Source organism: Zingiber officinale, chromosome 8A, assembly GCF_018446385.1.
Source record: "Zingiber officinale cultivar Zhangliang chromosome 8A, Zo_v1.1, whole genome shotgun sequence".
NCBI lineage: Eukaryota > Viridiplantae > Streptophyta > Magnoliopsida > Zingiberales > Zingiberaceae > Zingiber > Zingiber officinale.
The window spans coordinates 91,644,759-91,656,942 of NC_056000.1; the positions used below are offsets into that span (position 1 = coordinate 91,644,759).

At 37.1% G+C, this 12,184-nt stretch overlaps 1 protein-coding gene across 1 annotated transcript in view; it reads right to left on the reverse strand.

Annotated features, from left to right (window-relative positions):
* The window catches only part of LOC122009851 (acyl-CoA-binding domain-containing protein 6-like), a 31,624-nt gene extending 23,222 nt beyond the window's left edge, over nucleotides 1-8,402 (reverse strand). The window contains exons 1-11 of the mRNA XM_042566160.1: nucleotides 8,119-8,402; nucleotides 7,608-7,686; nucleotides 7,370-7,528; nucleotides 7,190-7,267; nucleotides 6,904-7,008; nucleotides 5,945-6,011; nucleotides 5,778-5,839; nucleotides 5,288-5,427; nucleotides 4,874-5,000; nucleotides 4,609-4,723; nucleotides 3,700-3,788 (exon numbers count right to left, since the gene is read on the reverse strand). Of these exons, the coding sequence (XP_042422094.1) occupies nucleotides 3,700-3,788; nucleotides 4,609-4,723; nucleotides 4,874-5,000; nucleotides 5,288-5,427; nucleotides 5,778-5,839; nucleotides 5,945-6,011; nucleotides 6,904-7,008; nucleotides 7,190-7,267; nucleotides 7,370-7,528; nucleotides 7,608-7,686; nucleotides 8,119-8,165 (1,068 nt within the window). The 5' untranslated portion in view covers nucleotides 8,166-8,402. The remainder of the gene's footprint in view (nucleotides 1-3,699; nucleotides 3,789-4,608; nucleotides 4,724-4,873; nucleotides 5,001-5,287; nucleotides 5,428-5,777; nucleotides 5,840-5,944; nucleotides 6,012-6,903; nucleotides 7,009-7,189; nucleotides 7,268-7,369; nucleotides 7,529-7,607; nucleotides 7,687-8,118) is intronic.
* Between the last annotated feature and the right edge of the window lie 3,782 nt (nucleotides 8,403-12,184).

The window sequence follows — 12,184 nt, forward strand, 5'->3', positions numbered from 1 at the left end:
ATCTGTTCGAGATCTTCATTGAAATCTTCTGATGAAGACTCATCCCATGTTGCTTGTAGTGTTTTCTTCTTTCGTTGCTTCTTCACTTCCTTCAAGTTTGGACAATTCGTCTTAATGTGTTCCATTTTATTGTAGCCGTAGCAGGTGACATCGGACTTGACCTTTGTGTTTGATTTTGGACTTGGTTGCGTCGTCTTTAACTGAATCACCTTCTTGAATTCTCATTTGGTGAATCCCTTCTTTTTCTTGTATAGTTTTCGTACTAGGTTGACAAGTTCGGCGTTGATTTCGTCATCATCTTCTAAGTCCGATTCGTCTTCGAACTCAGGTTTGGTCCCGCGCTTGTTCCTAGACTCCTTTGTCTTGCTTGTACCTGCAACCAACGAAATACCTTTCTTAATCAGAAGTACATTATTAGTCTGTTCATGAAGTTCAAATTCTGAAAATAACTCGTCTAATCTAATTAAAGAGAGGTTCTTAGATAGTTTGTAAGCATCTACCATCGATGTTCACAAGGTATTCCTCAAAAAAACATTTAACACGTACCTTATTATATCACGATTCTCTATCTTCTGGCCGATCGCATGTAGTCCATTAAGCAAGTCTTAGATCCGAGCATCGAGTTGACTTACCGACTCACCATCTTGCATTTTAATATTGTATAACTTATTTAAAAGTAAGTCTCATTTGCTTACCTTAGTGTCGGAGATGTCCTCATGCAACTCAATTAGTTTTTCCCATAATTCCTTGGCGTTGTTGAAGGGACCGACCCAATTCAACTCTTTTTTAGTTAAGCCACATTGAAGGGTTCTAGGTTGCTTTTGCATCGACTTCAATCTTCTTCATTACACTTTGGTTCCAGTTTTCCAGTGCCGTCGAGTGGAAATGCGAAGCCGATTTGGATGAAGATCCACATTTCGATTTGTGTTTTGAGGTGGTACTTCATTTAGCTCTTCCAGTAGCCGAAATCTTCATCCAGAGAAGAGTGGTGGGTGTGCGGTACTGTAGCCTTCTTGATATGCCATTCGAAATGCAAACCTTGTACATAATAAAACAAGGAGACTTGTTCGAAAACTTGGTCTTGGATTAGTCGTGCAGAATAAATTACTTTATAAAAAATTAAAAGAACTCGAGTTGTGTTGCACCAATTTCAAGAAACGAAAAAACTTGATTGCAAAAAAAATTGATTGGAAGGGGTAATCGTACCGATTCCGAAAAACTTAAAAACAATACCATGAAAAAGTTGCTTGAATTATGGTTTCACCGATTCGAAGCAGCCCCGCTTTAATATCAATTATAAGATCGTTGCGCTAAAGGGGTGAATAGCGCTCGTGGCTTTCACGTTCGTTTAAAATCAATTAGAGTAAAACGCGCAGCGGAATAAAGAAAGGGATGAAAAGAAACAATGCTAACAAATCCAAATTTTACTTTGTTTGAAGTCTGCGACAACTCCTACTCCAAAACCCACTCGTAAAAGTGTTTTCTTTGGGCAATCACTAGTTAATCAAAAAATTACAAAAGCGAATTACAATTTAGAACAAGTAACTTTTAAAATTAAGCAATATTGATGTCTTAGAAATGAATCTTGAACGTAGTCATCGTCGGATTAGCTTTCAGGCATCGTGGAAATACTTTCTGAGCAGCGCACAAAAGCGGAAGATCTTTTAAATGATGTGTAGAAGTTGTTGGTCGAACCCTCCTTTTATAGCGCCGTTCGAGCACCTAGATCCCCTCCTTCCTGGACCGTGTTGACATGGCAAGCTCTCTTCGAAACTTCATCCCTAAAGTTAATCTGCGTCCAGGCGCCTGGACCACTAACGTGGGTGGGCTAGGCATCGCACTCCAGCTCAGCAAGTCGATCAAATTTCAACCGTCCGAGCGCACGAAGGTGCTCCGAGCACCCAGACCACCAGGGTGTCTGGCAAGGCACCTGCCCGAGATGATCCTTCATCAAAACTTGCCTGGGCGCGCGGTGCAGCTCCGGGAGGCTGGACTCCGAGCGCCCAGATCCCCTCTGGACACCTGAACTACCTTTTTTCAGCACTTCACTTTCTGCAAAAAAAAAATGTTAGTCCAGGCAAATAAACAATATAAAATATGAATTTGACAGCCTTCAAACTGTCCGGTCCTGACTTTGAGTTTCATTGAAACTCTAGGTCAAACCGACGTCTATTGTTCCCTCTTCGGGGAACGCATCATCACCTACTCCTCTCAGGAGAAATTACTTTTTACCAAACCGGTCCTTCAGACCATCTAGACTTTAGACGTCAAGACTTCATACTGGATGTTCGATCCCCGACCCGTCCAATTTTCCACTTGATGTCCGCGACACCTAGGATTTTCACCTAGTGTCCTAAACTCTAGGATTTTACCTAACATCGTCAATCTGCCAAGACTTTGCCCAACCCCCCGAACCAAGACTTCACTGTCTAACCGCAGCTAGGACTTTCCTTTTACGTAAGATCACTTAGGACTTTCTAGCACACTTAGTTTAATTTATTAGATCAACAATAACACTTAACTTAGAACCCTTTGCCATTATCAAAACTCAAGTTCGATCATCTGGTGCTCCTTGCACCAACAACTTAGGAATATTAAGGATGTTTGATAATCTTTTCATGGTTATCCACAAGGTTATCCTCTACACATCATTTGTATGAGACAGTCAACTAACTACTGAATATGATCTATATGATCCTATCCTCTAGACTCTAGCTCTATTATCACAGTACCTACAGAGTAGCATACCCGTCTTCTTCTAATCTAGGTTACATTACAATAGATGCATTTTCTCAGGTATATGTTGTTTTCTCTTATGAAGATATTTTTATTGCCTTTTTGATAAATTCCACTATACATTTTACATGGATGGTTAACTCAAAGTTCTTTCAATGTATCTCTAGTAACCCTCACTTATTCACTACTCTTACCTCACTCAATTCATACATTGTTTTCAAGCTTACCAATGGTTCTTTAGCATTGACAAAGACAAGCTTGTATTCCTTCATCTATATATTTTTTCTTTATTACATTCCTGATTTCCATTTAAATTTATTATTAGTTTCTTTCTTTCTTTGTTTCCATTACAATTCATGGACAGAAAAAGATGATTGTGTTAGATCTATGTTTTCTTAATCGTATCTATAAATGTGTTTCTACACCATTTATTTAACTTCTTTAGATTTTTGGGGTGAAGAGGAGCTTTGGCGCAACGGTAAAGTTGTTGCCATGTGACTAAAAGGTCACGCTTGCAAAAAGCAAGGGAAGACTGCATACAATGGATCCTTCCCCGGGATCCTGCATGGCGAGAACATCGTGCACTGGCCTGCCCTTTAGATTTTTGGAGTCCTAATAGAGTACTAATTTGCTTCAAACTTGGTTTCAAATATTTTAATATTCTTATTAACTATTCAAGAATGAAACTAATGATCGAGCTGGGACATGCTCCTAAAGGGCCAAGACGTTGGAACTATGACAAGGTGTAGGTCATGTGCAGTTTAAAAAAAAAATCCTATACAAGGATTGCAAGTGAAACTATGAAACTTGCAAAGCTAAGGCCTTTTATGCGTACAAATCCTGGATAAGAAAATTTTAAGTAGATTTAATCTCAACATTTATGTGGAAGAAGTTAATAGCATGTGATGATAGGTACTCCTCGTCCACGCCAAAGGAAACAAAACAAAGACCATAGCAACTTACTCTATTAGTGATCACTGAAACACTTGGTGACATAACTGATGTAGACCACTCAAATTTTAAAATATCGAAGATGAGGATTTCAGCATGTCCTGCAAATAATCTCTTCGAATTTCAAGATATGAAAATGTAGACTAATCATTATATATCAACTGTTAAAACCATGTCAATATAGTGCAATCCACACATTGTATAATATTTCAACCAACTGACCATAAACCAATAAAGACTAAACTGACTTGCTTACAGGAAAATATTTTGTACCAAGGAGCCAGAGTCATTGAATGGGAAAAGAAAATGGAAAAAAAGAAGAGGATAGGTTCTTTGAATTTTTCAATCAAACTAAAGTTCAAAGGATTTATAATGAATAGTAGGTTCACTTGTTCCAATCAATTCAATTCCTGGCTTGGCATGCCAATAGAGATTTTAGAGCTAATAAGGCCAACAAATCATTGAATGATAGTCGTCATTAGGTCAATAAATGCTAAACCATAGGTAATAAATGTTCGAGCTTGTAGGATCAAGTAATTTTGCTAGATAACCAAAATTTGTTTCTGAAGATGATTCATAACAATCCAGATCCTAATAGACTAAAATATACATGACTTCTTCTGCTTAGATTAAGAATACTCATTTAATTCTCAAGTCAGCATTATTGTTGAAATGGATATGATAACAACCAACCAAGAGCCTCTGTATTTGAAGTTAGCTATTGAATTTTATCCAGATATAAAACTCACATTATGTGCTTTTCTAAGTCACTAATCATAGCCAAGTCTTTGAAACAGAGTTAATTAAGTTTTATTTGAACAATGGTAATTGCAATTAGAAGAATCAAGACAAGATATGGTCCATTTGTTAGAGATCAACTCTAAATATGCGATACTATTCTATGTTATAGTAGATTCATACTTCTTCTCTTGCTTCCACCACCGATAATGTACCATTTAGTTCCACAAAGAGCACCACAGCATCCTGCTCTAGGTGAAGGGTGATGACCATGAACCTTGACTCTTGACCATATCATCTGAATAGTAAAATAGCAAATCAGTTAGGATGTCAAACCAAATTGTCATCAATTGCAGAAGAGTCATGGGATGTATATTTTTTTCTCCTGAAAAATTTGTTAATTAAATTATTTGTCCAAAATAAACTAAACATGAACTGGTTGACATACTGTTTCAAAATCTAGAGAGTAAAAATCACGGAGAATCTTAGATTTTGATTGCCCTCCATATACAAAGAGCAATTTATCTTCATAAAGAGCAGCTACATGATTTGATCTCGCTGAAGGTCCTGCGCCCCTGTAAATAAAGATTGTTAGAATATAGATGCATCAATAGGTTAATGGCTAATAAATATTTTATCCAAAATCATGCAATTTCAAAGAGAGAAACAACTATGCATTTCAAGTTGGCAAGCATTAACTTCAAGCAAATAAGTCATTTAAAACAAGGCCCCAAATTTCTACTACCATCATTCTAATGATATATTTCTTTCAAGCTTTTTTCTTTTCATGATTTACTGTAATGATTCTAACCCAGATTTAATTTCCACACAGAAAATACAAATTGAGAGAAATCTCACTTACTTATAATGCAAAGGAAGCCAAGAGAGTGACTTCAAATCAAACATGTAGAGATCATTCAGTTTTCTTCCTTTCATATCCTCACCTCCAAAAAGGATAAGCACATTGCCTGCTCTGTGTACAGTATGGCCACTGCGAGCAACCTGAAATTCTACAAGAATTTACATTAATGCATTTCAACCAATATGAAAGGGATTTAAGCATTTAAATCATGGCTGTGAAGAGTTAATAGAACCAGCAACCAAACAAGTAAAAGAATTAGATAAGAGCATAAGATTTTGAGCTTTTAGTCCCACTACAGAGTATTCGTCTTAGGAGACATAATATTTTCAAATAAAAGGAGGGCATTTACTCTACAAAGATACATTGCTGCTGTAGATGTAAAGAGTGTGTTATTGAAAGCTAAACAAATAAAGATTAAACGAAGAAAACATTCTAAAATATGAAAGTAATCTAATTAAAAATATAAATGGAAGTATCATATATCAATTACCGGAATATTTCCCTTAGCTTCAACAAGTGACCAGCTTTCCACTTCTACATTGAAGGACCATACTGAAAAAAAAATTAATGCAAAATAGCCTCAACAACAATAATTGTCTTGAGTGTACTAATCCGCAATTAGTCAATATGATCAGGAAATGAAAACTAAAAAACAACCTGACAATTTGTCACTTGGAGGATCAGTCCTTCCTCCAACAAGGAGAGCAGATTTTCCACATGAAACCTACATAACAAAAGTGCATAAGCCTTAACTTATCCTTCCAGAGAAACAGCAGAAGTCCTTGGAAAGTATAGAAATTACCCAGTGATTAGTATCAGTTACTCTAGCAGTAAGCATTAACTTGCTCAATGGCCATTTACTCTCAGACTATTAGAGACTTTTCTTGTCACTAAATGTGTTGCCAGATAAACAAGCAAAAAGGGGAAGCAACAGCTGAGAAACCATATCGCCAAGTGAGCGTAATTTGATTCACCAGTTCACTCACAGAATATTAGAGACTTGATGCCTACTATGTTACCAATTGAACATGCATGATGTGAAAGCAACATTAAAACAAGCCAAATATATTCCCAAAAGCAACATAAAAAAAGATAACCCAGTGCACGCCTGTCAATGCGGAGTCCAGGGAAGAGTCTATTGTACACCGTCTTACCCGCATTGCAAGAGATATTGCAATAGTTTGTTTCCATGACTCAAAGCCGTGACCACCGGGTCACACAGCAGCAACTTTACCACTGTGTCAAGACTCCCAAAAACAACAAGACAAATTAAACTAATTATTTCCCATCTTAGTTAGAACATAATATATAAGTTGTGGCAATTATGAATCATTCATGCACATATAATATCATGTAAAAGCATATTACAAATACAATTCAGAATGCAGCAAACTCAACATTGATGGCAATAAATCCAACAGATACACAGAAAATGCAGATAAAAAAAGTATCAGATCTAGATTACTTTATGTCAGGTTACGGGACCAAACCTACACTATGCTAATATCACAAATAAGAATTTCAATTAAATTAGAAAATATAAAGTGAATTTGGATATAATTGGCTGCTTGACCAAACAATATGAATATTTGTAGGTCAAGACATTAGAATCGTACCAAAGAGTGACCTTTGCATGCAGGGAACTTTAAAGCAACCCCACCAGATGATGAGTAGACACTTGAAACAGTAGTCATCCACGTAAGTGTCTCCAAGTTTAACACCTAAAATGAATAAAGAAAGTGAGGGTTAAATCGCCTAAATGTTAGTAGAAATTCATCTGAATGTCTTACTAAAAGAGACTTTCAAATCACAAGTCTGCTAGAAATTCTGTCTGGTATGTTCAATGAATGAAGACTGAACAATTTTTTTATATGAGTTTCAACCCAGATAAGAGTTAGTTACCAGAGTGTCATCTAACAAACCATGGCCAGAGTCACCGCCAACCACCACCATTTTGCTCCCAATAACAACTGCTGCATGCTATTGAAGGAAAAGAAAACAGATAAAGGTTTACAACATGTGATATTTACTGAGTAAGTTATATGAAAATAACGAAGTTCCCAAGTTTGGAGTACCAATTACATGGGATCGAGGAGTTGGTTTGTTGCCATAGGTTGGCAATGAGCTCCATTCTTCTGTACTCCCAACGCTAAAATTATGTGTATCAAATGTACGGGATGAGTAACGGCAATCAAGGCCATCAGAGCGGCCACTTGATGATGCAACTACCACATTCTCTTCCTAGGAAATTACACCTCAATCTAATTACTTCAGTGGAGAAAATAGAATATAGCTAAACAATTATTAGCAAAATTCTTGCATTGGAACGGCTTAGCTGTTTAGATGATCGAATGGGACTTCTAGTGCCCTGCAAAGGGTCTCCAAGTTGGACTTTCAACCTGCACAATGGTACCCAGTAAATTTGACAGCAGTTGAACTTCTTCAACATTGGGTATTTTGTCAGTTAGAAATAGCATGAAGAGAACTACCAGGCAAAACAGCCTCTTCAGCAAAAGATCACACATGATTTTTGACTGTGCAAAGAGAGTGTTCATCAAGAAAATGGCGATGAATAACTCTTTGTGGTACAGGGATAATGATAATAGCTTGCATCAATAAAGAATGCAAGCGGAATCAGAGACCCTAAGTTATGTCATGCTAAACTTATGAATACATAATCAGTCGAACTATCGCATCCTAGAGGACATTCATTGAAAAAAAAAAACCATATTCTATAATCCAAGGTTCCCAAGGTGAGAACTTCTCATCAAAAGAGCATAATGAGGCACACAAGTAGCGTAGCTCAGTAAACGCAAATATCTGAAGACTACCTTCCCAGTTTCGTTCGGCGACGGGAAAACCCGAAAATCTTCGGCATTGGTGCAAAGGAGCAGTACACAACGGTATCCGCCCAAGGCGTCGAGCTACAACCAGCAAACCACCTCGATAAAGGGCAATGCAGGGTCGACAAACCCTAAAACAGAACAGTCGAAGGAGGAGCAGCAGCAATGGAGTGGAGTTACCAAGCAGAAATCGCCGCCTTGGGAACTCGAAATCGCCGTTACCGCTCTTGTCACACCGTGTGAGGTGAGCTTAGTTCCCTCTTTGGATTCCGTCTCCGCCAAGTGACTCAAAATGGAGGAGCGCTGACGTCAGCGGAGATACGACCCAGAGAAAAAGTAATCCAATTTTACATGGAAAAAATAATTGATTTTGCTATTCCTTGCCAGACTGTTTGTTTTGTCGTCTTTCTTCTTTCTTGTCCGAACCCAACCTCGAACCTAACCTCAAATACGCAGATCGAGTTGCATGGTTTTAGAATCCTAAACCGAACGCTTCGTTCGGAGTGAAATTTCATTTCTGGCAACAAAATTTATTGAAATAATTTCAATAATTAAAATTTTAAATAAGTTTTTTTTAATGATCCATATTATAAATTATATAACTTCATGCATATTACATCAACTTTAATATAAAAAAATAAATTTATGTTTTTACTACTATTCTTAAATTACAAATCTTAAACCTCATCCATATAATGATTCAAAATTTTTTATTTAATTTTATAAATCTCTCATAAATTATACATTGAAGATGCCTCATTTGCAAATACTGACACGCAAATTCAATCGCATAATTTTAGAATCCTAAGCGGGGAGTGAAATTTCATTACCAGCAGTGTGTGAAAACTGGACTGTAAATGAAGGAGATTGCTCATCGGTCTTGCTCCATGCATATCCCATCCGACACCACATTAATTTGTAAACGTGACAGCTCCATGTCATTGTCAGTGCCCTACCCTCTCCCTCTCCCTCTCCCTCTCCCTCATGTGAGTCACTGAGCAGTGTTGATTTGGCCACAAGCCCATGAGCAGTGTTGATTCGGCCATAAGCCCACAACACACCATGCCATTAAATAAGCAAAAGGAAAAAGGATTGACACTGATAGCGCCAGACTAAGCAGCGACGAGATTGAATCGGGAGCGTTTGTTGAGCAATAGACAATTGAGATGGTAGGGCCCAGGACTTGAGGGGCACTGCTGCTCTCTTGGCTTTATATTCAAGTGTGGAGATGGGACGCGGAGTTAGCTTCCAAGAAGTTTTCAGGTAGTGACTTTCTCTAGACTCTATTTCTTCATACGATAAAAATAATTTAAAGAAAAAAACATCTATCACGATTTATCAAATAATGTAAAATAGTTGATTTTAGATATTATCCAAAAAATTATCTATTTTAAAATTGATGAAACTCTGTATCTCTTTTCCTTTTATTTCCCCATAATACTTCTTTTCATTTTCATTTTATTTTTTTAATGAAAAATTAATCTCCTAATCTTTCTCTTTCATCTCTATTTTTCTCCATCATCATATTATCGACAATAACTATCCGTCGCCATTCCTTCACCTCTGCTCGGTAGAGCAAAAAGACATAGTAACTCGACGACAATTTAAAATCAAGACTAAACTTTGAATCAATTCATGGTGGCCAACTTCGTCAATTTTAAAAGGAGCGCTATGGGTGATCTTTCCTCATCATTTCATCTCAATTTTATTCACTATCTTTTCATGATCTCATACTGTTGCATTGCATTTTTTTTATTTTTCAGCATTTAGTCTCTTTTGTAGTTTCTTATTATTATTAGAGATAAAATCCAATGAATCGGAAAAGTTATCACGAGAGGAGGAAAATGAGTATTTTGAAGGATGAGACTGACTTCGTTGATTCTTCATCAAAGGGTGACTTCGTTCGCAGGAGTGTCGGTGCATCCCCGATGGCAAAATAAGTTTTCGATTTCAGATTAAAGATCTAAACTTTATGTATTTTATGATGGTTCTATTTTTTAATTGATAGTTGTTTGATAAAATGTCAAGATGAACAATGATGAAAGAAACTTGTCGAGCGAAGATGAAGAAGGATTGATGGAAATTAGATTTTTAAGGAAAAATAAGACTATATATATAAACTTACTTAATAGTATGCATACTAAATTTAGTTCATGTCACTAATTCTTCGGTAATAAAATATTAATAATTTAATATATAAAGTAATAAATTTCACTTGTTTTACTTAAAATTTATGTAATTTAGAAAAGTAATTATCGATTATGGTATTCATTGTTGGGACCTTGACGCCTACTAGAGGAGGACGGGGTGAATAGCGTCTCCCCCAAAATGTCACTTCCTAGAATGGTTAGTACGCACAGCGGAATACAAAAATAAATGCTAACAATAGAAAACAAACCTAACATGTTGATTTAATGTGGTTCGGAGATAAAGCTCCTACTCCACGGCTGCCCGTAAGGTAGACGATCTCGATCCGTCAGTGGATGATTCTCCAGAGAACTTCCGGCTAGCTCGCGTAGCTCCTTGTGGGTGGAGAAACCTCACCACAACCTCGTACAAGTACACTAAATCACTTGGAGACTCTAATTAAGATTAACCACCACTAATTTCGTCAACTATGACTAAGCACCCCGAGCTCTCTTTAATAGAAACTCAGGATGAAATACCTAGTTGTGTTTCCCACCACCAGTCGACTGATACAGTACTGCTACAGTACACTATAGCACTGCTACAGTGCACATTGAAATCTCTCGTGCACTCGTCCTTGCCCGCACAACCTAGACCTAGCCTTCTAGCCTCCTCCATCAGCCTTACATCCCTCGGATGCCTCCCCATCCTTCACGTCTTGTCTTCTGGAGCTTCCATTAGCTTTGTCATCATTGTCGGGTCTTCACTGCCAAGAGCCACGCTCCAGGACTTCATCCTTTGCCAAGTCACACTTGGACTTACATTACCAAGACTACATACTTGGACTTACACCGCCAAGACTCACCCTTGGAGTTTCCTCCTTTGTCAAGATCACCCTTGGACTTTCCTCATTATACATGTATCATGCACGCTCATAATGCATATCAAATATAACAATAAATCTAATTTAAACCTTTACGCAAACATCAAAACCTAGGGTACTCAGATTGCTCCAACAATCTTCCCCTTTTTGATGTTTGACAACCCGTTTAAGTTACGAAAATAATATAGCAATACATATACAAATCAACTCATGCATAAATAATGGAACCTAAATCCCTAGGGGAGCCCCTTTACCTAAGCTTCCCCTTAAGGTAGGATTTCTTGCAAATTAAAAGTAAACTTCTCCCCCTTTGCTAATAAATGAGTAATCGCTCCCCCTTCATCTAAGCTCCTCCTTGAGTTAGGATTTCTTGCAAAGGTGTGTAGATTTTTCACTTAAACCTAAACTTCTCCCCCTTTGTCATACATCAAAAAAAGCTCCAACAATATCCCAATTATTGGACTCTTTGACTTTTAATGACCATAAACATCATGTATTAATCCCCCATAAGATTACATACATATTCACTACTCTTTTGGTCATTTTCTAATATTGAAAAATATTTTCAAGTCGTATCAGTCGACTGTCGTAAGTCTCAGTCGGTTGTCATCATCAAAATGAGCTTACAGAGATATTCTGTGCTCAAAATTACTATTACCAGTCGACTGGTACTCTATTTCTACAAAAATTAACCTTTCTGACCGAACTTCAGAAATGCACCAAAAATTCCACAGACCTCCAAAAAATTCTAAATTTTGTGGAGAGGTCTATTTTATCTGTTAGTTAGAGCCCTAGAGTCAATCATTTGATGATTGTTGTATGGAATCGTTGTATCATATTCTTGTATATAAATAAAGGCATTTGTTTTTAGTTATTATACTTACTTGTATTAGTTTCAAATAACTAAGTATAATAGCGTCCTTGAGTAGAAGGTTCTTACCTATATCAATCGATTGGTTGAATCGATAGTGAGATGATATAGGGAACACTACTCTTAATCATTCTTAGTCAAGTATTAACATTCAGGGACAATGTTAATACGAC